At 46.3% G+C, this 26937-nt stretch overlaps 1 protein-coding gene across 1 annotated transcript in view; it reads right to left on the bottom strand.

Annotated features, from left to right (window-relative positions):
* The window catches only part of LOC142751092 (tyrosine 3-monooxygenase-like), a 74259-nt gene that overhangs the window by 34509 nt on the left and 12813 nt on the right, over positions 1 to 26937 (bottom strand). Inside the window, exons 2-3 of the mRNA XM_075860067.1 lie at positions 15263 to 15437; positions 10348 to 10436 (exon numbers count right to left, since the gene is read on the bottom strand). Of these exons, the coding sequence (XP_075716182.1) occupies positions 10348 to 10436; positions 15263 to 15437 (264 nt within the window). The remainder of the gene's footprint in view (positions 1 to 10347; positions 10437 to 15262; positions 15438 to 26937) is intronic.

The following is a 26937-nucleotide window of genomic DNA, read 5'->3' as shown; positions in this document are numbered from 1 at the left end:
TGCTGCATAATGCCCCTGTAGATATTGCCCCACACACAGTACCACCTGTAGAATGTGCCATGAGATGCCCCCAGTAGAAAGTGGCATAGTGCCCCCTGTAGCAAGTGCCACACAGTGTCACTTGTAAATAGTGCCACACAGTGCATCATATAAATAGTGCCACACAGTGCCCCCTGTAGAAATTGCCACACACAGTGTTCCCTTTAGAGAGTGCCACACAGCGTCCCCTGTAGATACGGATGTACCCATCTTTATCTTGACTCTGATAACTTGCTGCAGCGAGATATCACACAACAAAAGCCATTGAAAAGGCATTGAAAAAGCCAAGATGAAGGATCTTGCCGCTGTTTATTTAATGTGTTAAAGGTCATGATAAAGACGGCTACATCTGTAGTGTCACACAGTGCCCTCTTTACATTGTGCCACACAGTGCCCCCTTTAGGAAGTGACACAGTGTCCCTTGTTTATACTACCACACAGTGTCTCCTGTAAATAGTGCCACACAGTGCTCCCTATAAATAGTGCCACACAGTGCCCCCTGTAGATTGTGCCACACACAGTGCCCCCAGTAGATGTTGACCCCTATAGCAGACCTCAGACTAGACTAAAAAATTTTTTTATTCACCTCACCTTGGTCTCGGCTGGAACCTCGTAGTGGGCTTTGGACGCCGCCACTGTAGGTCCTCATTCTAGGTCCTGACTCTAGGTCCAGAACATAGCCACTCTAGGTCCAGGACATAGCATGTGACGTTGTCAGAACGTTGTGTGGACCGCCGCACACAACTAAAACTTGCCTTTTAAAGCAAATGAGAGGCGAAAGCAGTGAATTGTTTCAATCACACCTTGATAACATTTGCTGGAAAGTGCTAAGAAAAATGCAGCAGATTTGTTTGTGGCATTTCTGAATGATATACGAAGTGTACATCGTTAAAATGTCCATGGTTCCTGATGTTTGTTATTGTTTTGTTTGCTTATTTTATTTAATGTTTGTTATTATTTTGTAAGTTTTTGTATTTATTTACAGAGGTAGAGTATTCCAATGCATTATTTGTTAAAAGTAAAATTTATGAGTAAAAGACACCTAGAGGGCCAAAAACAAGTTCCATAAAGTTTGATAAAGTTAAACAAAAGAATAAATATTATTTTTTTTCCATAATAACAGTATTTATTGAATAAAAGTGATCAAACATAAAAATAACGATACATATTTTGGTATTCCTATCAACATAAATACCTGCAGAATACAGTGAACACATTATTTATATTACACAGTAAACGGTGGGGGGAAAAAAATCCAAAAAAACTATGGCGGAATTTCTTTTTTCTTAGCATTATGTCAAGCCCTCATATTAGGATGTAAATGGAAAAAGAAAAGTTGTGCAATGCAGTGAGGCAAAAACGAAAAAATTTCCTGTGTCCTTAGAGGCTAAATTTGGCTGCGTTGAGGGGTTAATGCAGTCAGCAAACATGCACAGTACACAAATAAACACACGAATTCATGAAACAATCCAAAATCAAGTCATCAATTCCACAGATTGCATATAGAATATAGCACGGTTCCCTGGGAAATCTAGAAATTATTATCCTGCCCTGTACCTTGTTTTATAACTTATGTGTAACCTGGGCCGTATTAAGATTGGTGAAGGCACCTGGAAAAAATGTCCCCACCACTGAAACTACCTGACCTTTTATAGCAGCGACAAAGAGGAAAGGTCCTCTCCACTAAATTCTATGGGAGTTATAAATATAGCCTAAACAGTGATTCCCTAGACTTCAAACCTAGATCCACACGCACGTTTCTCCACCTCTAATGGCTGGATATGATCACCACTGAGTCAGCAGGGAATCCCTATTTTCCAGAGAGGTGGTGGGTACCAGAGGTGAGCAGTGTAATCACTACCCACATAAACAGTAACTGCAAGGGAGTAGTTAGAAAATGCAAGATATATATATAAGAAAGGCCACAGGTAAAAAATAACACAGAATATTTGACACAGGATAGTACTATACAGTAGGCTTGTGAGTCCCTAGCGAGACTTCGCTCTCCTTTTCAGTCCCTACCAAAGTACTGGTATTCTTCTCCTCAGTCCCCAACAAGGCTAAACTCTCCTTCTTAGTATCCAGGACAAATCCCTTCTACTTGACAGTCTCAACGATGTGTCCACAAGCTTGTCAGTGACCAGAATAGCTCCCCTAGCCCTCTTAGTACCCAGCATAGCTTCCCTCTTCTCAGTTTCCTTGCATAGCCTCCCCTCTCATTCTACCCAGAACTAGCTAGAACTGTGGCTCCCTCCTGTCCTCTGATAGGCCTTGCTGTACTAAACTACATTTCATTTAATGGGGCACAGATAATGGGCAGGCAAAAGTTGTTTGTAATTTTAAACACAAGGGGTACCAGCAGAAATCCTGTTCAAAAAAGGTAGTCACCGGTTAGAATGAGAAGTGGTCTTTTTAAAGAAAACCACTGTACATAGACTATAGTGTAATTGCAAATATGTCAAAATATGTCAGAAAAGGTCTTTCTGGGGGGGGTCTTCTCAAAGAGGTGAGGAGCGATACAATTAAATGATCCTGTAATATTGCAGTTATTGACTGCAGTGGTTATTTCTTATATGGGACAGCTAAACTAACGTTCCTCATATCTCAGCTTTCAAACAAACAACTCCTCATATCTCAGCTTACAAACAAACAACTCATACAGCATCTCAGCTAACCAGACCTCAGTGCATGTAACTTTAGCAGAGTGGGCAATATATACTGTAAATGTATACATTTTATATTATTTGGAGGTATAATAATTGAGAAATCTGCACAATAATTGTTTAAGGTAAAAGCTATTCAAAGCATGAAACACGATCATCAGTGTTGACGTTACAGCAATGAAAACATGCTCAACCTTTGCTACAAAAGAATAAACCCCATCTCCCAGCTGTATAGAGACGTCCGTGCATACATGGGAATGGGCTGTGTTTCCTGCCATATGGCATTAGTTACTCAGCACATACCCACCCAGGGAAATAGCCTTTCAGAACTTCACTAGATGACATGTTCTTGGTTTTAGATCTGACAGCAGTGGATGTAAAACATCCTAATTTCTATGTAAATGATCTGTCTGGGAAAATTATATAATACTTGATTCACATGGTAATTATATGTAAGCCAAGGGTAATAGCATTATGGCTCCCCTTGTAATCTGGTTATGATAACCAAAATGTCTTATTAATTTTACAGTTAAAACTACAGTTGTCAAATAGTCTTTGGCCAAGCTGAAAATCATTGCTGATATTACAACAGAACACAACCCCTATGGCCCACATACATGTAAAAAAAAAGTAAATATATTATATATTAAAACAATAATTACAATTTTATATTTAAGGCTTCATGCACACAAACGTGTTTTGCGTCCGCAATTCATCCGCAAAAATGCGGATCAATTGCGGAACCATTCATTTATATGGCCCATGCACACGGCCGTGGTTTCCCCGATCCGTGCATTGAGCGGGAACAAGATAGGACAAAAAGGCCGCAAAAAGATAGGACATGACATTATACGGGCCACATTTGCAGTCCGGGCTCATTGAAATCAGTGTGTGCATGGTTTGTGATTTGCGGGCGGCCCACTGATGACACTTCGAGGCCGTTCATGCCACAATCACGGGCCATGCACACGGCTACGGTAGTATGCATGCGGCCTAAATTTAAAAAATTCGGACAAATAAGCGCGGTAAGACAGTGAAAGGAAAATTTATTGAATGGAATGTATTCTCTTTAAGGGTATGTTCACACATATTATAAACGCAACGGATTTTAGCGCGGAGAATATGCAGCTTAGTACAGTAGCAGCAGAGTGGATAAGATTTGAACGAATCTCATCCACACGCTGCACAAAAATTCTGCCGAAAAAACATTCATAAATTGACCTGTGGTGCATTTTTTTTAATCTGCATCATGTCAATTTATGCTTCGGAATCGCTGCTTTTCTCTTTTTTTTCCATGAATTCAATGGGAGGTAAAATTTGCAACAAATAACAAATGTTGCGATTTCTTTCAGCTGTCCCATGGGCTGCAGCGTCATTCCAGGACAAGAACGGAAGAAAGCATCGTTTTGACAACGGAGCCTGGCGTAAGTATAAACCTTTTATTTTCAACCACAGTTTTCTGCAGCGGAGACTTCGTCCGAAAAACTGCACCACAATTTGGTGCAGATCTCCGGCCGAAATTCCCAGCCAGTTCCAGGACGCATACGCTGTGTACTTTTACGCAGCGTATCCTTTCTGTGTGAACATGGAGCAAGTATGTATGGTCTAGAAAATTATATAATTAAACCAGGGGCATAAATATAAGTGAGCAGTGGGGGCTCATAGTGTATGTTCACACCCAACATCTAGATATAGATATTGAGATTATGCTTGTTCAATAATGTAAGCTATAATAATGATGGAATCTAGCAGTGAAAATAACCATTATGAACTGCTGCAATAATTCCAATTAAATAATTGATCAATTAATTAGTGATTATAAAGTGAAACCTCTCCAAAAGACCACTCCTTTAAGAAGACCACTCTTGATCTAGACCAGCTATCCTGTGACAGATTTTCAGTATCCATCCTATAGTATGCATACTGATCATCTTCTTTGAGAGGACCATCACTCTAGAACAGTGGTTTTCAACCTGTGGTATGCATTTCATAGCGGGTATGCGCCACAGCCTCAGGGGGTGTGTCAGAAGTAATAGCGCCTCTGCAGACTGCATTGACACCCGCAATGGCTCCTGCATGCTTTGAAATCAGTGTCATGCGTATGACTGTTTCTAAACGCTGGAATTGTGGGGGCAGGGGCACATGACTGGTGCTAAGTGCTGGGTTTGTGGGAGCAGAGGGCACATGACTGGTATTAAGCGCTGGATTTTTAGGGGCAGAGGGCACGTGATTGGTTCTAAGGTCTGGGTTTGTGGGGGCAGAGGGCACGCAACTGGTGATAAGGGCTGGATTTGTTGGAAGCGGAGGGCACATGACAGGCAGTAAGTGTTAGGTTTGTGGGAAAGAGGGCACATGATGCACAATATGCCATGTTGGAGGGGCTACATAGATGTCCATGGAATTTAATATTTGCTATAAACAGAAAATAAAGTGCATCATTATTACTCATCGGTCAGCAGTGACATTGGCAGGATGTGGTCCTGTAGTGGTGGCACAGTACAAGAGTTTAAGGAAATAAGAATCACCTCTCCCCACTGTCCCCACAAAAAAAATTAACCCTCGGATTGACATAGAGCAGGGGTCTCATGCGGGACACAGAGCCGCTAGTATAGGCTCTGCTCCGGGACTCTGTAGAATCCCCTGACATCACCCAGAGCTGGAGTCCCGGGCAGAGCGCTAGTATAGGCTCTATTCTGGGACTTTCTGGAATCCCCTGACATCGCTGTCTGCATATGGACAGCGATGTCGGGGGCTTCCCCAGAGCCGGAGTCCCGAGCAGAGCGCTAGTATAGGCTCTGCTCCGGGACTCTGGGAAAGCCTCTGACATTACTGTCCATACATGGACAGTGATATCGGGGGATTCCCTAGAGCCGGAGTCCCAGAGCAGAGTGCTAGTAGCACTTTGCCTGGGACTCCGGCTCCGGGGTTGCCCTGACATCACTGTCCATATTTGGACAGTGATGTCAGGAGCACAGCTGGAGTCCCAGGAAGAGCCTACTAGCGCTCTGCCCGGGACTTCAGCTCTGGGGTTGCCCCTGACATCTCTGTCCATATATGGACAGTGATATCAGGAGCAGAGCTGGAATCCAAGGCAGAGTGCTAGAAGCGACTGTCCATATATGGACACTGATGTCAGTGGCTTCCCCAGAGTTCCGGAGCAGAGCCTATACTAGTGCTCTGCTCTGGGACACCAGCTCTGGGGTTGCCCCTGACATCTCATTCCGGTCCAGGTGGATCCCCTGATGTCACTGTGTATGGACAGTGACTTCAAGGGCTCCAACAGCAGAGGAATGCCCAGCCAAAGCATCGGCAATGCTCTGGCTGGGGATTCCACTCCTAGAGGGAGCCCCAATGGAGCTATCTACTGGGGGTGTGTGTGGCATTATCTACCGAGGGTGCTGTGGCAGCATCTGCAGATGGGCACTGTGGCAGCATCTACAGAGGGCACTCTGGGAAGTATCTACAGAGGGCACTGTGACAGTATCTACAGAGGGCACTGTGGAATTATCTACAGAGGGCACTGTGGCATTATCTACAGGTGGGTGTGTGGCAGTATCTACAGAGGACACAGTGGCATTATCTAGGGGTGTGTGGCATTATCTACAGAGGGCACTGTGGCAGTGTCTACAGACGGCACTGTGGCAGTATCTATAGAAGGCTCTGTGGCACTATCTAAAAAGTGACTGCCCAATCCTGACATTTGTGTGTCTGCCAAACACTGCCAACTGAGCCGCCGGACTGCATTTAGCGACACTTAAACTGGAAAACCGGATTGTTGAAATAAGCACGTGGAGAAAGCTCGCAAATTTCCGTTAAGTTTAAACCTAGCAGTATTATTATAGTAATGTAGTATTGTTATAGTAATGTAGCATTGTTATAGTAGTTCAAATAACTAACTAACTGATTAACAATAATTTTGTATTGTATCAAATTTGAAAGTAATCCGGCCCGTCAACTTCACATATTTTCTATGTGCAGCCCACTTACCCGTACGAGTTTGAGACCCCTGACATAGAGTGATAATGACATAGATATATATAAATTTACAAACCCTCTGCTGTATACGCTGCGGCAGTGCACAGTATGCACCACAGCATTTATACTACACTTTGGAATGAGTGTAGCGTTTACAGCAGAGAGTATGTTACTGCATATATATGCAAAATTCGTATGTATATATATATATATATATATATATATATATATATATATACACACACATACATGCGCATACCTCCCAACTTTCAAGAATCACAAAGATGAACAAGCACCTTTATTTGTTTTAAACCACGCCTTTAACCCCGCCCAATCCTCGCCCATGCACACCCTGTTGAGCCCACACAGTATCATGCTCCCATAGTGCCTCCCCACAGTGTAATGCCCCCATAGAATCCCACACACAGCATAATGCCAGTATAGCTGCCCCCCACACAGTATAATATAGCCCATAGTGCCTCCCACACAGTATGACAAATAGCTGCCCCACATAGTATTATGCCACCATAGCTGCCCCATACAGTATAATGCCCCATAGATGCCCTCACACAGTATTATGCCACCATAACTGCCCCATACAGTATAATGCCCTTATAGATGCCCCCATACAGTATAATGCCCACACAGATGCCCCCATACAGTATAATGCCCACACAGATGCCCCCATACAGTATAATGCCCACACAGATGCCCCCATATCAGGGGCATGGCTGGGGGGGAGGCGGGGCATGTGCCCCGGGCGCAACTAGATATTAGGGAAGGGGGCGCAGCAGAGCAGCCATATCAAAACAGCTGATCGCTGCTGATGAGTGCCCTGTATGCCGGATGACTGTAGCAGCGATCGCTGCTACAGCCGTTTGGCATACAGGGCGCCTATCAGTAGCGATCAGTTGTTTTGATACGGCTGCTCTGCGGTGGTCCCATCCTCTCAGGGCCCCTTGCTGCTACAGGGCATTACATTTATGGGCCGGGCGGCACGAGCCCCCTCATGCCTGGTGGCGTCACTAGCTCCAGAGGGGGGCCCTGTGGCGACTGCCACATTCAATTGTATCTGCGTTCTCAGGATGCAGATACAATTGAAAACTATGGCAGAGCAACTCCGTGCTCTGCCATCACTAGGCTACAGGCCACGTCAAGCCTGCAGCCTATGAAGCTGGGACGGAGTCCCAGCGCAGGCCGGCGTGACGGCGTCACTGGATCACGCCAGCCTACGCAAAGGTCCCGCCTCGGCATGGAGCAGGGAACGGGGCTAGGTAAGTAATTTTTTTATTTATTTTCTACAAGGGAGGGGGCTGTGTGACATGACCTACAAGGGGAGCTATGTGGCACCACCTGCAAGGGGGGCTGTGTGGCACCAACTACAAGGGGGTGCTATGAGGCACCATCTGCAGGGGGGCTGTGTGGCACCATCTACAAGGAAGGGCTGTATAGCATCATCTACAAGAGGGACTGTGTGGCACCAGCTACAAGGGGGGCTGTGTGGCACCATCTACAAGGGAGGGCTGTGTGGCTTCATCTACAGGGGAGCTGTGTGGCACCATCTGCAGGGTGGGTTGTGTGGCACCACCCACAAGGAGGGCTGTGTGGCACCATCTACAAGGGAGGGCTGTATTTGACACTATATACAAGGGGGGCTGTGTGTGGCGCTATCTCCATGAGGGGGCTGTGTGGCACTCTCTACAAGAGGGAGCTGTGTGGTTTTATCTACATGAGAGGGGCTGTGTGTGGCACTATCTACAAGAGGGGGGCTGTGTGGCATTATCTACAAGGGGGGCTGTGCGTGGAGCTATCTACAAGGGGGGCTGTGTGGCGCTATCTACAAGAGGGGGGCTGTGTGGCAACACCTACAAGGGGGGGCTGTGTGTGGAGCTATCTACAGGGTGGTGTGTGTGGCACTACCTATAAGGGAGCTGTGTGTGGTGTTATCTACAGGGGGTTGTGTGTGACGCTATCTACAGGGGGCTGGGGGGGAGTTGCAAACTGAATCTTTTCCCCGGGTACAGGAGAAGCTAGTTATGCCTCTGCCCATACAGAATAATTAGAGGTCCAGCACATGATATGATATGAAAAAATACAAAACTATTTATTTAAGTCAAAATGAAAACAAGAAATTTAAAAATCCCGGGGGAGAATGCCTACGCGTTTTTGAACGCGTAGGCGTTCTCTCACGGGATTTTTTCATTTCTTGTTTTCATTTTGACTTAAATAAACAGTTTTGTATTTTTTCATATCATGTCGTGTGCTGGACCTCAAATTTTTTTCCTTGGATTTCTACCTACACCCGACGTAGTTATCTTGCCCGTGCACCGAATATTCATGAAATGTGGCGTCCTTTCTTCGAATGAGTGGTGAGCGGACCAATTTTTCTTGTATATTTTTTACATACAGAATAATGCCAACACAAATTCCCCCAGACAGTATAATGCCCCATAGATGCTCCCATACAGCATAAAGCCCCCATAGCTGCCCCATACAGTATAATGCCCCTATAGTTGCTCCATAAAGTATAATGCCCACAAGGATTCCCCCATACATTATAATACACACACAGATGCCCCCATACAGTATAATGCCCACAAACTGCCACCATACAGTATAATGTCTCATTAGCTGCCACCATACAGTATAATGCCCCCTTAGCTGCCACCATACAGTATAATTCCCAATAGCTGCCCCATACAGTATTATGCTGCCTTTGCTGCCCCCATACTGTATAATGCCCCCTTAGCTGTCCCTAGTGCCAGTGCCCACATGTAAAGTGCCAGTGCCCAGTTAGATAGTGCCACAGTGCCCATGTAGATAATGCCACACATAGTGCCCATGTAGATAGCGCCACAGTTTCCCCTGCAGATATTGTCCATATAGTGCCACAGTGTCCATGTAGATAGAGCCACACCCCCTTGAAGATAGCACCCCCCTATACAGGGATGTCTAATTCGGGATTTGTATACAGGGGGGGGGGGTCTGTATGCAGGGCGATTCTGGCCTGGAGTCTGTTTACAGCTATTGGCTCTATGTAGAGGGGAATCTAACCAGGAGCCTATATATTTATGTAGGGGTCTAGTGTGTGGTCTATATCCATTTTGGGGTCTGTTGAAGAGGATCATATGTACTATTTGTGATTCAAATGCTGTTGTTTGGTGTGTTTACTATATAAATGAGCAGCGCATAAAGAAAGCCTTTTGCACAGCATACTAGGCCAGTAGGCGCCGCTTTTTGCTCCCCACTTCCATATAAAAGCCATGACGTAGTTCCGGATCCATCACACAACAGACACCAGTAGCGCCTCACGGACCCCTTTATAAGTTAAAGACGTAGTGTCCATCGTTTTGACAGGAAGAATAGTGCTGCATGCTGCGCTATTTTTCCTGTCAAATCTGAAGGAACTGCCGACAGAGGCTCCAAACAGAACCTATGACTGCAGTGTAAGCATTGCCTTATTTTGTTATCATTTATAACTGATCACTTACTTGGGAGATTTTGTCTGGAACTTTTTGTCACTAGGGGTACTTGGCTAGAAAATTTTGAGACCCACTGCTCTAGGAGACCACTTTTTTATGCATTTGTGGGTGGTTGTCTCATACATTTATATGTAGTCTGTGTTTTATTATAATCACTAGGCATTAAATGTTTATTTATGAATACTTACTGGATGATCCTTGTCGAAATTTGGTTCGAATTTCACAGTTAGGTGCTGAAACATGTCCAGGTCTTGGACTTTTCTTGGAAAAGAAGGCGCTGTTTGAATTACATAATAAAACCTACATGTGAGACACACCATGAAGTCCAAATATGAAATGATCATTATATTTTGTCATAATATAGTTATCAGTGAAATGTCAAAGCCGGAAAAAAGTGTTTTTATATTAATAAGACAGTATTTCACTAATAATAATATAGGGAAACGACTGAAACAATATAGTAACCCGAGTATAGTCTGATCCTGCAATCATGCTTTATCCTCCTACATCTTCCCCGTCTTCTATGGTCTGTAGGTTAGCAAGAAGCAGGGATCAAATGGAAGAAAATAACACATGACTGCTAAACCTGGCTGCCATTGCTTGCTGCTTCCCGCATCTAACTACAAGATAAATAGCTCAAGTGAAGATCTGACTGTCAGAAGGAGGAAAAGAACTCCACACATTGATAGAAAAATAGGAGTTCACAGCTAAGTGTTCATTCTTGGGATTAGGTGTGACAAAATACTGTATTAGGTTTGTACGGCTTTTTGGCCTCTGGATGTTAAAAAAAATGCTTAAATGCAGAGGTCATGAAAATAGTGAGGAGGTATATTAGAAAATGGTATTACTTTTCATGATATGGTGATTAAAGGGCTATCAGTCCATTAATATTTATGGTACATCCATGGCACATGGCAAATCACATCAGGAGAATTAGGGTCCGTAGACTCCCGATGTGTTAAGCGAAATGGTCGATGGTGACTGAGAAATGGAGGAGAGCAGATTGAACATGGACTATTCTCTCTCCTTTAACCCCTTAGTACACAGTGAATACACTTTTTTTCAAAATTATTTGTTTTTGTATCTCCATATTTGACGAGCCATAACTTTTTTATTTTTTCACCGATGCAGTTGTATGAGGGCTTTACTTTTTATCACAATTTTTTTTAAGGCTGGATTCAAAGAAAACAGCAGTTTTTGCATGCTTTTCTATTTTATTTTTTACGACGTTCACCGTGCGGGTTAAATGTTTTAATAAGTTTATAGTTGGGGTCGTTATGGACGCGGTGATACCAAATATGTATAACTTTTTTACTTTATTTTGTTTTTTAATAACAAAGCAGTTTGTAAGGGGAAAAAGTGGGTTTTTATTTTTATTTTTTTCACTTTTTCTTAAACTTTTTTTTAACTTTTATACTAGTCCCACTAGGGGACTTCACTATGCGATTATACGATCGCATTTATAATACACTGCAATACTTCTGTATTGCAGTGTATTATGCCTGTATGTGTAAAACGGTCAGGCAACTGCTAGGTCATGCCCCTAGCAGGCATACACTACAGGCAGACCTGGGGGCCTTTATTAGGCCCCCCGGCTGCCATAGAAGACAGACACTCGGCGATCTTATCGCCGGGAGTCAGTGGGATGAGAGGGAGTTCCCTCCCTCTCTCCAAAACCACTCAGATGCGGCGCTTGCTATTGAGCGCCGTATCTGAGGGGTTAAACCACTGGCGTAGCTATAGGGGTCGCAGCGGTCGCAATTGCGACCGGGCCCCGAAGCCAGGGGGGCCCAAGGCCCCCCGCACCACATCAATAAAAAGTTACTATAGTAACTCGGGCCGCGGGGCCCTGTTACTATAGTAACATACTTTACTTACCTTCCTGGTTCCGGATCGCAGCGGAGGTCCTGACGTCAGGCGCTGTGCGCAGCGCATGACGTCACAGCGCTATGCGCCGCGCACAGCATCGAGACGACAGAACTCCCGCCACGGCCAAAGAGGAAGGTAAGGTTAGCCCTGACTGGCGGGGTCCGACTCCCGGGACCCGCCAATCAGCTGTTTTGAAGGGGCCGCAGCACTCGTACGAGAGCTGCTCCCCTTCATTCCGTTCACTTCATTCCGGTCACACTGTGAATCGGTGTCGGCGATTCACAGTGTGAGCAAGTAGTGAAATGAAGGGGAAGCAGCTCTCGTACGAGTGCTGCGGCCCCTTCAAAACAGCTGATTTGCGGGTCCCGGGCGACACATCAGCTATTGATGGCCTATCCTGTGGATAGGCCATCAATGTTTAGGGACTGCACAACCCTTAAGCCTACGATGTAGCAGGCTTAGGGGGCCCATGAGACAGGATCACAGATTGTGTGATCCTGTCTGCTGGGCCCTGTATCTAAGCCAATCACATGGTAGGCTTAGATACATGGCCCATGTGTGATCCTGTCTGCTGGGCCCTGTATCTAAGCCTACCACACTAGGTTTAGATACAGGGCCCCAGCACACAGTAATCTTATACTGTATAAGATTACTGTCTGCTGGACCCTGTATCTAAGCCTACCTTGTGGTAGGCTTAGATACAGGGTCCCACAGACAGTATCACACATGGGCCCTGTATCTAAGCCTTAGGGTATGTGCACAGACACTAATTACGTCCGTAATTGACGGACGTATTTCGGCCGCAAGTACCGGACCGAACACAGTGCAGGGAGCCGGGCTCCTAGTATCATAGTTATGTACGACGCTAGGAGTCCCTGCCTCGCTGCAGGACAACTGTCCCGTACTGTAATCATGTTTTCAGTACGGGACAGTTGTCCTGCAGCGAGGCAGGGACTCCTAGCATCGTACATAAGTATGATGCTAGGAGCCCGGCTCCCTGTACTGTGTTCGGTCCGGTACTTGCGGCCGAAATACGAAATTACGGACGTAATTAGTGTATGTGCACATACCCTAACACATGTGTTACTAATCATTTTTTGTGTGTTTTCTTACAGGTTCGGTCGTTGGACTACGGCGGATTCCAGGACTACTTCGATGACAGCTTTTTTTTTTATTAATAAAATGGTTAATGAGGGCTGTGTGGGTTTTTTTTTTATTTCAATAAAATATTTTTTCTATGTCTTTGTGTTTTTTTTTAAACTATATTACTACCGCCTTAGTAATGGCCGCCGGCTGATTGACAGCATCCATTGCTAAGGCGGGGCTTAGTGTTAGCCGATGCAGAGGCTAACACTAACCCCCTTTATTACCCCCGTACCCACCGCCATCAGGGGTGCTGGGAAGAGCCGGGTACGATCCAGTACTTGACCATCTGTAGTGATGGTCGGCCACTGGGGTGGCCGCAGGCTGGTATTATCAGGAGGGGAAAGGCCAGATACAGTGGCCCCTACCACCCTGGTGATGCTAGGCTGCTGCTGCTTTATTGTATCTGGCTGGTTATGAAAAATGGGGGGGACCCCACGTCATTTAAAAAAAAAAAAAATAAAAAATAATTGGAAAAAACGATGTCGGGTCCCCCCCAATTTTCATAACCAGCCAGATACAACACAGCAGCAGCAGGCAGCATTACAAGGGTGGGAAGGGCCACTGTTTTTGGCCTTCCCCAGCCTAATACTACCAGCCTGCGGCCACCCCGGTGCCTGCCCGTCACTACAGATGGTCGGGTACTGGTTCGTACCCGGCTCTTCCCAGTACTCCTGGTGGCGGTGGGTACCGGGGTAATAATGGGGGTTAGTGTTAGCCTCTGCACCTGCTAACATTAAGCCCCGCCTTAGTAATGGAGGTTGTCAATCAGCCAGCGGCCATTACTAAGGCGGTGATAATAAAGTTTAAAAAGATACAAGCACATAGAAAAAATATTTTATTGAAATAAAAAAACAACCCTCATTAACCATTTTATTGAGAATAAAAAAAACACCGTCATTGAAGTCCTCGTATCCGAAGTCCAACAACCGAACCTGTAAAAAAACACAAACACACAAAAATAATCAGTAACACATAAAGAAGCAAAATTATTATTCTTACCTTTCCTGGGTCCAGCGCTGGAGCCGCAATGTCAGCGAGCTGGGCCCTGTATCTAATCCTATCATGTGTGATACAGTCTGCTGAGCTGTGTATCTAATCCAATCATGTGTGATACTGTCTGCTGGGCCCTGTATCTAATCGTATCTTGTGTGATACTGTCTGCTGGGCCCTATATCTAATCCGATCATGTGTGATACTGTCTGCTGAGCCACTGTATCTAATCCTATCATGTGTGATACTGCCTTCTGAGCCACTGTATCTAATCCTATCATGTGTGGTACTGTCTGCTGAGCCACTGTATCTAATCCTATCATGTGTGATACTGTCAGCTGGGCCACTGTATCTAATCCTATCATGTGTGATACTGCCTTCTGAGCCACTGTATCTAATCCTATCATGTGTGATACTGTCTGCTCAGCCACTGTATCTAATCCTATCCATAGTTTATAGGGTCGTAGTGCTATAGATATGCTATGCTGTCTCATATACACACTTTTTTTTGGGGCGGACACATATGTATTGGGGCTATTTCCCGGACATTTTAAGCCCTGAGGGTATGTTCACACGGCAGCCTCTGTTATGGCTGAAATTACGGTGCTGTTTTCAGGAGAAAATGCTAAAACGCCCGAATTACGTCCGTAAATAGTGTGTGTGAACCCAGCCTTAGTGACGCCCCCGGCTGCTAGTGCTGCATTGTTGGGTCACTTAGGAGACCCAGCGATGCAGCTGAAGGCTGCGGACCGTCGGCCATGAGAAGTTTGCGGGGGGGGGCCCAGTAAGAATTTTTGCATCGGGGCACATGAGCCTCTAACTACGCCCCTGGGTTAAATGGGTGAGATTGATACTGATATCGAATGGGTGAGATCGAATACTCTTTTAAGCATTTAAACTGGACAACACCTTCAGTAGTAACTAGTTCTATCAGTGAACCACTCAAAGTTTTTAATAGTGGTTATATCATGGACATCTATAAACTCTTCAATATATGAATAGTGATTGAAAACCTGCAGCATGTATGGACCACTTTAATTTACTTTGAAAAGCTACATTATGTAAAAAGGAATGAAAAGGAGCAATGACATTACTCACACTTTTGATCCTTGACTACTTTAACATCATCTGTTATTTTCTTTAGTGAGGATAGTAAAGAACAAATGGAAGAGTTATGAATAAGACATTTGACAAAGCATTCCAGTTCTTCTCCTTTCTTCTTGTACCTCCCAGCAGGCCTGGTTTCTATATGATGAATTATAGTGCCATGTTTCTGAGGAAGAAGTATAAACACAGAAAATTATTTGGCAATTTACACATAAAAAGAATTACCATGATTATTCCTTTTTAGAAGGATCATAACCAAATATATTTACATTAAATGTCAGCGCAATCTTGGCCTTTGTAATAAAGTAAAATGAAACTTCAAATCCCTTTAAGGGTATGAACACACACAGCGTAAACACTGCAGATTTTCCACAACGAATTAATTGTGGAAAATCCACAGCATATTACAGTAGCAGCAGTGTGGGTGAGATTTCAACAAATCTCACCCCCATATTGCGTAAAAAGGCCGCCGAAAAAAAAACGCACATAAATTGACTTGCGGTGTGGTTTCTTCAACTGCAGCATGTCAATTAATGCTGCGGAATCACAGCTCTTCTGTTGCGGATTTTCCCATTGAATTCAATGGGATGCTTAAACTTGCTATATTTGAAGCGGAAACACAGCGATTCCGCTGCAAAAAAATAATAATGTTATACTTACCCAGAATTGCTTTTTCTCCAGTCCGGCCTCCCCGGATAATGTAGCAGACCATGTGACCACTGCAGATAATCACAGGCTGCAGCGGTCACATGGCCTGCAACGTCATCCAGGGAGGCCGGAGCGGACGTCAGAGGAGGGAGGGGGTAAGTATGTGTGATAATTTACGCAGCGGAATCTACGCCCGAAAAAACGCACCAGATTTCAGACAGCATTCCCTGTGGTGTTCAGGGAGGATACGCTGCGCAGCTTGACGCAGTGTATCCGCCTTGAATACGCTGTGTGTTTTCCTACTGTCATGGAAGCCCCTTATTACTACCCTCAGACTGAATATTTACTACATTACAGACATACTATGCTATTACTGATTCTACAAGGGTACGAGCAAAAAATAAGGTCCCTTGCTTATTACCTATTTATTTTAATGTGTAACCAAGGAATCAATTGCAGCATCTACTGCAGCTAAGCAATGAAATTTTTTTTTTTTAAAGAAAGTGGTAAAAGCAAGTGTGTCTTAGGGCCCTTTTACATTGGCCAATTATCGGGCAAACAAGCGTTCACAGAACACTCGTTCCCGATCAGCCGATGAACGAGCAAACGCTCACTCATTGGCTGATTGTATCGTTTTTAATGGCCAAAATATTATGGCTGTCAGCAACACATCTCCCGCTGCCGACATGATAGAAATGTATGCGGACGAGCGATCGTAGTAACGAGCGCTCGTCCCCTTAATAGCTTCTTGTGAAAGGAGCAAATGAGTGCCGATCAACAAACTGTCTCGTTGGTCGGTGCTAATTTACGCGGTCCACGTCAGGCCGTGTAAAAGTACCCTTATTCTAAATGTGTTTAGTCTTAAGAGTGTTACTTCTGATTAAGTAACTTAGATTTAGGGAGGTTAGAAGGAGATTACTGGTCTTTATTCACTGTTTGCCTGCATTATACTCCATTATAAGGTGCCATCCCCATTGATAACAATTCTGCTCTATAACTAGCAATGCTACCTGGTTTAGATCTTGGGCAATGTGTGCCCTCCACACTGTATCATGCCCTATAGTATCCCACCACACAGTATCATGCCCTATAGTATCCCACCACACAGTATCATGCCATATAGGGCTCCCACACACAGTATCATGCTCCCGTAGTGACCCCGCACAGTATTATGCCCCTATAGTGCCCCAACAAAAAATCATGCCCCTATTGCCCCCACCACAGTATAATGCCAGCATAGTGCCCCACACACAAGTATTATGCCCCCATAATGCCCCCACACACAGAGTATAATGTCCCCATAGCGCCCTGCACACAGTATAATGTTCCTATATTGCGACCACACAGCATCATGCCCAGGGCCATATTTACCACTAGGCACTGGGGGTGCAATGCCTAGGGTGTCCAGCAGGGGGCGGCGGCTGGAGGATCGTATTTTATATATTTTTTTTTCATTAAAAACTAAACTCGTGACCTGACCGGCCAGCGGTCAGGTCACTCACAAGGCAGGGCAGGGGGGGTGTGCGCGCTTCACCCAGTGCTTCTAAGGCCTCATTCACACGGCAGGGTTTCCCGTCCGGGTGCCGGCCGTTCATAAATCGGCCGGCACCCGGCTGCATTAGGAATGATAGACCCCTAATGGGGCTATTCACACGACCGATTTTTTGACGGCCGGAAAATCCGGCCGTCAAAAAATAGGACATGCTCTATCTTTGCCCGGGCACCCGGCCGCCCGGCTCCCATAGAAGTCTATGGGGCCGGGTATTACACGGCCATCACCGGAATGTGTTCCGAGTGATGGCCGGGTTTCCCGTGGCTTGCGCTCTATCTCCTCCTCCTCACAGCGCAGAGTGCATGTGAGGAGGAGGAGTTGATGCCATTCTGACGAATGGCATCGCTGCACACTGTGTTGCAGGGCCGGGGTGTACAGCAGGTGGAGGGAGCGCTGCGCTGGCTCCCTTCCCCTGCTTGTTAAAAGCACCCTGGCTCGGCGACACCTTAGATGGCGCCGCTAGTAGCAGCAGCTGCTGCGGCTGCTACTACTGCAGCGACGCCACTATAGCAGAGCGGGGAGGTATCTCCCCGCTCTGCTATGTGCTAGCCCCACTTTAGCTCCTTGAAGGAGCGGAATCCCCGTGTGTTCGGGGATTCCGCTCCTGGACAGAGCGCTTGATGTCTCTGTCCATATCTGGGCAGTGACATCAGGGGAAACTCCTGAAGCGGAATCCCCGAACACATGGGGATTCCCCTTCAGGAGCTGCCGCTGATGTCACTGTCCGGATCTGCCCGGCCCGGCACGGATGCATAACTTTATGCAAACCGGCCGGGCAGAATGGCTGATTTTACCGGCCGGCACTCGGGCTCGGACCCGACCCGGTCGTGTGAATCCCGCCTTAGTCTGTTAGATATGCCCACGGTTAATGGATTGGCCAAGGCTAAGTCCACATCTCGTTTGGTGCACACGTTTGTGGTATACGACGACGTATACGTTTTTAAAGTTACAAAAACGTATACATTAGAAACATATGCTTCCGTTTTTTGTTGTATACGTCGTATACGTTTTTATACGTTTGTGTCCGTTCTTACTTATAAAAACGTACACTTTTTTTGTTCTTTAGCTAAATCAAACTTTGTAAAGTCAAGATTTCCCATATAAGGTTACAAAAACGTATGCGTTTTACGTATGCAAACGTAAGGTTTAATATTGCATACGTCGCCATTGACTTCAATACAAATAAAAACGTATACGTTTTGGAAAAGTACTGAAAAGCGTAGTAGATTACGCTTTTCAGGACATGGGAAAAAAAAGATACAACGTAAGCACAAACTACACCATTACGGCATCCGTCCTGACCATAGAAATCAATGTTAACGTCAGATGTAGAGTAAAAACGAGATGTGATCTTAGCCTAAAAAGAGCTGTAGGGGGAGCGGACAGCAGAGCAGGACAGGCGGACACCGCAGCAGGTCAGGTAAGTATTGCTGTAATGTGTAAGTATTAATGTAATGTGGTGTAGTGTTGGGTTGCACGATGCATCGATACTATTTTGATGCCGTGCAGCCTCAAACGGTTTAATACCTTTAATTAATGTATTGCAATACTAAGCTGTGTGGCTCCCTTGTTGTCAGGAGCGGGGCAATGGGTGTATTACACACCCGCAGCCCCGCTCTAACAGCTGAGATCAGAGAAACTTCTCATCTCGGTCAAAGCTGACCGCAGCATTCAAGGGGTAAATGAGAAGGGGGGATGCCCCTTGGATCGCGTCACAGGAAATCCCTATGACGCGACTGAAGGATATACCATATATGGGCAGACAGCCCAGGGTCCGTTAAAGGACCCCAGGGCTGTATGACCATATTTCCTGTTGTTAGGGCATACTTAAAGAGGCTCTGTCACCAGATTTTGCAACCTCTATCTGCTAGTGCAGCAGATCGGCGCTGCAATGGAGATAAGAGTAACGTTTTTATTTTTAAAAAACGAGCATTTTTGGCCAAGTTATGACCATTTTTGTATTTATGCAAATGAGGCTTGCTAAAGTCCAACTGGGTGTGTTTAAAGTAAGAGTCAAACTGGGCGTGTATTATGTGTGTTACATCTGGGCGTGTTTACTTCTTTTACTAGCTGGGCGTTCTGACGAGAAGTATCATCCACTTCTCTTCACAACGCCCAGCTTCTGGCAGTGCAGACACACAGCGTGTTCTCGAGAGATCACGCTGTGTCGTCACTCACTTCCTGCCCCAGGTCCTGCATCATGTCGGACGAGCGAGGACACATCGGCACCAGAGACTACAGTTGATTCTGCAGCAGCATCAGCGTTTGCAGGTAAGTCGATGCAGCTACTTACCTGCAAACGCTGATGCTGCTGCAGAATCAACTGTAGCCTCTGGTGCCGATGTGGCCGACACGATGCAGGACCTGGGGCAGGAAGTGAGTGACGTTACAGCGTGATCTCTCGAGAACACGCTGTGTGTCTGCACTGCCAGAAGCTGGGTGTTAAGAAACAGAAGTGGATGATGCTTATTCGTCAGCATCATACACTCCCATTCCTAACGCCCAGCTAGTAAAAGAAGTAAACACGCCCAGATGTACGCACATAATACACACCCAGTTGTACTTTTACTGTAAACACGCCCAGTTGTACTATTGCAAGCCTCATTTGCATAAATACAAAAATGGTCATAACTTGGCCAAAAATGCTCGTTTTTTAAAAATAAAAACGTTACTGTAATCTACATTGCAGCGCCGATCTGCTGCAATAGGAGATAGGGGTTGCAAAATCTGGTGACAGAGCCTCTTTAAGTATGTACTAACAACAGCCTGTGTACTATCAGTACACAGTTTAATGTACTGGCATACAGATAGATGCCAGTACATTAAAGAAGTATTCCGGTTACAACAAGTTACACCCTGGGGGACATAGGTTGTAACTTGCTGATCGATGGGTGTCCGACAGCTGGGACCCCCACTGTTTACGAGAACAGGGGTCCCATACCCCTCGTTTGAACTGAGCGGCAGGTCACTCATGCGCATTCTCTACGGCAGCGCCGGAAATAGCTGAACGCTGTACTTGCCTATCTCCGACCCTTCCATAGAGAATGAATGGAGAGGCAGTGCGCATGAGCGACCTGCCACTCGTAAACGGTGGGAGTCCCAGCTGTTGGACACCCACCGATCAGCAAGTTATCCCTTACCCTACGGATAGGTGGTAACTTGTTGTAACTTGAATACCCCTTTAAAGTTTAAAAATAAAAAAGTAAAAATAAAGTAATGTTACATTTTTTTAATAAACCATAAGTCTCAATACATAAAATATACACACATTAGGTATTGTCACGAGCATAATAACCTGTACAACAAATTTATAGCGTCATTTATGATGTGTACAGTATAAAAAAATAAAATAAAAACTGCTTTCTTTCACTTATTAATGTGAGGCATGAGGTGTTATGAATTTTATACCTCAATGTGCCTCACATTAATACTAATTAATCCCATCATGTACCTCACACATTAACCCAATGTGGTCCATTATGAATAAGAAACACAATGGGGCTAATTACTATTAACCCCTTCCCGACATTTGCCATATGGATACGTCATGGAAAGCTAGTGCTTCCCGCATTTTGCCGTATCCATACGACAAATGGTGGACACCGGCTCAGAAGCTGAGTCGGTGCCATCATCGCCGGATGTCAACGGTGTATTACTGCTGACATCTGACTGTAATGGCAACAGTGGTGGCTGCAATGGCAACAATGGTGGCTGCAATGACAACTGGAAGCCTAATACTGGCCTCCCGGTCTGCCTAGCAGGGAAACCTTCCAGGCCCTGCCCGGAGGTGGGGCCTTAAAGGTTTTCGGAGCCAACGGCAAGATGGCGCCGGCTCAGGAGCTGAGCCGGCATCATCAGCGATGGATATCAGCTGTATGTAACAATTTTTGGGATGTGTGTCTCCAGTGGCACAAGCTGGGCACGACATATTTGCCACTGAAATATCTAGGGAAAAATTTCAATTTTTACTTCGCACCATCTGCAGCGCAATCATTTATGGAGAAGTCCTGTAGGGTGAAAATGCTCACTACACCCCTTAATAACTGCCTTGAGGGGTGCAGTTTCCAAAATAGGGTCACTTCTCAGGGGTTTTATTATTTCACATCAGAACCTCTGCAATTGTGATCCAATACTTTGTAAATCACCAAATTAGGCCTCAATTTTCATGGTGCTCTTTTAATCCTGAGCCCTGTCAAATGACCAGGCAAAAGATTAGGGCCACATGTAGGGTGTTTCTAAAACCGGGAAACACAGCATAATAATTAGAGAGTTGTCCTGTTATGGTGGCACAAGCTGGGCACCGCATACTGGCATATCTATGGAAAAAAATCCCATGTTCACCCTACAACATCGAGTGCACACTAATTTCTGCAAAACACCTGCGGGGTTAACATGCTCACTACACCGCTAGGTGAATACCTTGAGGGGTGTAGTTTCCAAAATGTGGTCACATCTAGGGGTTTCCACTGTTTTGGTCCCACGGGGGCTTTGCAAATGCGACATTGCGACCAGAAACCAATCCAGCAAAATCAGCAATCCAAAAGCCAAATGGTGCTCCTTCCCTTCTGAGCCCTACAGTGTTCCCAAATAGCAGTTTATGACCACACATGGGGTATTGCCGTACTAAAATTTTGAGCTAAAGCTACGTCTTATTGAAGAAAAAGGATTGTTTTTATTTTCACTGCCCAATTCTAATAAATTATATGAAACACCTGTGTGGTTAAAATGCTCACTACACCCCTAGAAAAATTCCTGAAGGGGTGTAGTTTCCCAAATGGAGTAATTTTTGGGCATTTTCACGGTTTTGTCCCCTCAAGGGCTTTGCAAATGCGATATGGCCTCCACAAACTATTCCTGCTAAATTTGATCTCCAAAAGCCAAATAGCGCTCTTTCCCTTCTAAGCCCTGCCGTGTGTTCAAACAGCCGTTTATGACCACATGTGGGGTATTGTTTTACTCGGGAGAAATTGCTTTACAAATTTTGCTGTGCTTTTTCCCCTTTAGTCATTGTGGAAATGAAAAAAAATTAGCTAATCCTATATTTTCTTTGAAAAAAATGTAGATTTTTATTTTTACGGCCTACTTCCAATAATTTCTGCAATATACCTGTGGGGTCAAAATGCTCACTATACCCCTAGATAATTTCCTTGACGGGTGTAGTTTCCCATGGAGTCACTTTTGGGGGATTTCCACTGTTTTGGTTCCGCAAGAGCTCTTCAAACCTGACATAGTGTCTAAAATATATTCTAATAAAAGGAAGGCCCCAAAATCCACTAGTTAATCCTTCTGCTTCTGAGGCATGTGCTTCAGTCCAGTAGCACACTAGGGCCGCATGTGGCATATTTCCTAAATCTGCAGATTCATAAATCTGGGCAATACATATTGAATTGCATTTCTCTGGTAAAACTTTCTGTGTTACAAAAAAAAATTGATTAAAAATGAATTTCTGCAAAAAAAAATTACATTTGTAAATTTCATTTCTACTTTGCTTTCATTTCTGTGAAACGTCTAAAGGGTTAAGAAAATGTCTAAATGCTGTTTTGAATACTTTGAGGGGTGACGTGAGGTTCACAATTCATCACACCACGTGCCTCACATCAGTTTTGTATCGAGAATCGCAATAATAACACAAAGTATCGGTATCGAAGTCCAAATTCTGGTATCATGACAACCCTAATGTAATGTACTGTATTCAATTGTATCCACTTCCTAAGGACGCGGATACAATTGAATACATTACATTACAGTGGAAACCCCCCACAAGTGACCCCATTTTGGAAACGACAACCATTGAGGAAATTAACTGGCGCGGGGGGTGCGATAATATCATGCCGAAGCAGGCCTGATCAACTGAAACTTTATTGCTGAGGCCCGCCGACGCTAGTACCTCCTAGTGCGGGATTCTTTTGTATCTGAAGGAGTCCCCGCACTAGGTTTATAGTGGTACATGCACCCGAGATGCACCAAAATTCCGATGCATCTCGGGTGATCCTGTGGCACTTACAAGGCTTAGTAATCTAAGCAGTGACAGCTCTAAGCTGTCATTGGTTAGTTTACATCACTTGGTGGCCGTTTACCTAAGTTCATTGGCCTACTTTTAACCCCTTAATGACTGAGCCTAAAAAGACCTTAATGACCAGCTAAATGTTTCTGTTTTTGCCTCTCTGCCTTTCAGCAGCCATAACTTTTTTATTTTTTCATTGACGTATTTTTAGGACCGCGGAGATCAAAGGGTTAAACAGCTGGGGTCCAAATGTTTTCCCACCCCAGCTGTGTTCAGGAGGCTGCTCTCAGATTAGGAGCTGTTCGTTACAGCTCCTGCTTAGAGGTTGAGCGCTCACATGAGCGCTCATCAGCCTCATCTACAGCGCTGCCAAAAGATGTCGTTGTAGACTGGGAACCTTCATCGCCTGACGTCAAAAGATGGTGGGTGGTCTGGAAGGAGTTAAAAGTAGGCCAATGAACTTAGGTAACCTGGGACTATGTGATGTAAATGAACCAATGACAGCTAAGAGCTGTCACTGCTTAGTTAACTGTCACAGACCCAGGAAGCCAAGTAAGATAAAGGAGCGGCCGCACTGCCGACTGCAAGACATAAGGGGAGGCCGCCATGACAGGATAGGAGGTAGTGGGAAGGAAGGGGTTGAGGAAATGCATAGCAGTAGTTAGGGGAGGGAAGGGGAGTGGTTTGGAGGGAGGAGGGGGTGAGAGTCTCGGCTTCCCGCTGTTTTCCTCAGTGCGAGGGAGACAGCGAGAGGAACAGCATCAGCAGCAGTGAGCTGTTCTTAGTGTTGATTTGGAACTTTACTTACCTGGGCTGTGATAGCGTCTTTTGAGGGGCTGGTGGAGCGGCTCCGGGCGGCAGCTGACTTGCAGGACGATGGCTGGTTCGACGCACAGGTGACAAGACTCTTGGGGCTGGCTCTGCTCCAGGCAGCAGGGCCCCGGCGCTCGCATCGCGCGGTGTCCAGGGAGGGGGGAGGGGCGGCTCCTCTACTGTCGTCTCCCTCACTGTCGTCGGCTGTGGTGCTGGATTTAGATGTGGGCAGCCCGCTGCTGTTCACAACTCCGGTTAGTGGAGGGATCGATCCGGTTCCTTCAGACGGGGTGCCCGCTGGCAGGTCTCGGCATACCCGCCCTCCGGCGAGACTTAGCCCTGAGGAAATCCCGCGGGCACGGCGCGACGCAGGCGAAGCCCCTCCAGGGTCGCTGCAGGCCGGTCTCCGGCGAGAGCTGCATCCCCTAGGAGGTCCCGGCCTGGCAGAAATCCCCAGCCACGGCGGTGCTTGGCGGTAAGGGGGGTCTGCTCCCAGTTTTCCAAATACCCCCCCTCCGTCGGGGGTGATACAGGACATGGGCATGTCGGCAGCCCCGCATGATGAGGAGCCGATCAGGGGGCTGGCTGCTGCGAGGCTTTCTGCAGGGAGGATGGCGAGTCCGGTGGGATGTGGAGTGCGCTCAGAGGTCTGGGTTCCGCGGATCGGGCAACAGGCGGTTGGCCCTCTCAGCATCAGGGCTCCAATGGAGGCCGGCCCTTCGGGACAGTCGGGTAGAGGATCTCCGTGCTCTCACTGTGTGTGTGGGCAGCGGTCACGGTTGGCGGGTGATTTGGAAGAGGGAGAAGTTGGAGAGCATCAGCGTGGTCAAGTTAGTCCGGCTGGCGGGATCACAGCGCCTGAGCAGCCAGGTGGGTGTTCATCTTCTATCTCTTTTCATACTGCTGGTTTGTTGGGGGGCGCGAGGGTCGCGTCGGGCATTGCGGCCGATGGCGGGCCTTCTGGGGGGAATGTTAGCGGTCTTGCGGACTTAGTAGGATGTTTGCGCGAGCTGGTGAATAAATTAGATAAGTCACAGGCGCCGGTATCGGCAGGAGTGGCTCCGGTTGCGGTTTGGGGGGGGCGGTAGCGCCGGGGGTTGGGCAGCTGCTGGATAGGTTGCAAGTTGGGGGCTCCACGGGGGCTGTGGCGGTGTCGGTACAGACGGATGGGGCACAGGAAGGTGATAGAGTACGGTTGGATGATAGAGCGCGGGGGGGAGTTTATGTGTGTTTCGAAGGTCCGTTGGGGGCGCATTTGAAACAGGAGGTTCGCAAGCGCATTTGAAAGGACGAATATGTGGAAATATTTTCTCTCCTTCCTTTGGCAAAATTTAATTTGGATAAAGGGAAAAGGGATGAGAGTAAGAAAGAGGAGGAGGAACGATGGCGTTATTGTCTTATTCCACAAACGTTCGTGAACTGGCTGCAGGCGTTTGCAATCTTGGCTAGCGTAGTTGGGGAAAAGGCTCCGGAACATTGCTCTGCTCTTTTCTGTTATATGGATGCTATTGGTGAGGCGCATCGGGTTTATGGCGGTATGGCATGGCTGTGAAACGATGAGCAGTTTCAGCAGCGGAAGGCGGTGCGACCCAGCATTAGATGAGATCAGAAGGATATCGCTTTGTGGTTGAGGGTGACTGCTCCGGTTAAGCCAGGACAGTCCTTTCCAGGGAGCGGGGGATCTGCAGGGCAGGTCGGCCAGTCAGGTCAGAGTTCCGGTTCGAAACTTGGTTTCTGTTGGCAATTTAACGACGGCCAATGTAAATTTGGGGCCACGTGCAAGTTCAAGCATGTGTGTTCCCATTGCAGCGGGACGTCCCATGGTGCGTCAAAGTGCTTGCGGAAAGGAAAAAGGGGAGGGGGTTCGGGGGGTGCAGCTGGTCAAGGGATTGACACCGGTGAGGTTGGAAAGGATGGCCCCCTTTCTAAGTAATTATCCGGATAGGGCTGGGGCAAAGTTAATTGAGGACGGTTTTAGCATGGGTTTTGTGATTCCTTCTCCCCCGTATGACATCCCGGTCACTCGTCGGAATCTTCGGTCCGCGTATCAACACTCGGGGGTGGTCACCGAGAAGTTGCGTAAGGAGGTTAGTTTGGGCCGCATGGCGGGGCCTTTTGTCGAACCCCCGGTGGATGACTTGGTGGTTTCTCCATTGGGGGTAGTGCCTAAGCGCGAGCCGAACAAGTTTCGTTTAATACATCATCTGTCCTTTCCCAGGGGTGCATCGGTGAACGATGGGCTTGATCCAGAGTTGTGTTCGGTGGTGTACGCGTCGTTTGATAAGGCGGTGGTTTTGGTGCGGGAAGCGGGTGAAGGTGCTTTGCTTGCAAAAACGGATATTGAAGCGGCGTTTCGGTTATTGCCGGTTCATCCCATGAGCCAAAGGTTGTTGGGTTGTTTTTGGGAAGGGGAATTTTTTGTTGATCGTTGTTTGCCTATGGGTTGTTCCTTGTCGTGCGCGTATTTTGAGGCATTTAATTCTTTTTTGGAATGGGTAATACGGGAGGTCGCAGGTTAGAAGTCTGTCATTCATTACCTGGACGATTTTTTGTGTGTTGGCCCGGGTGGTTCAGCGGTGTGCGCTAATATTTTGTATGCTCTACAGGGGGTCATGAGGGATTTTGGAGTCCCGTTGGCTCCGGATAAGA

Source organism: Rhinoderma darwinii, chromosome 3 (genome assembly GCF_050947455.1).
Source record: "Rhinoderma darwinii isolate aRhiDar2 chromosome 3, aRhiDar2.hap1, whole genome shotgun sequence".
Classification (NCBI taxonomy): domain Eukaryota; kingdom Metazoa; phylum Chordata; class Amphibia; order Anura; family Rhinodermatidae; genus Rhinoderma; species Rhinoderma darwinii.
The sequence above is the reverse complement of the archived record's forward strand: the minus strand, read 5'-3'. Positions and strand labels throughout refer to the sequence as shown.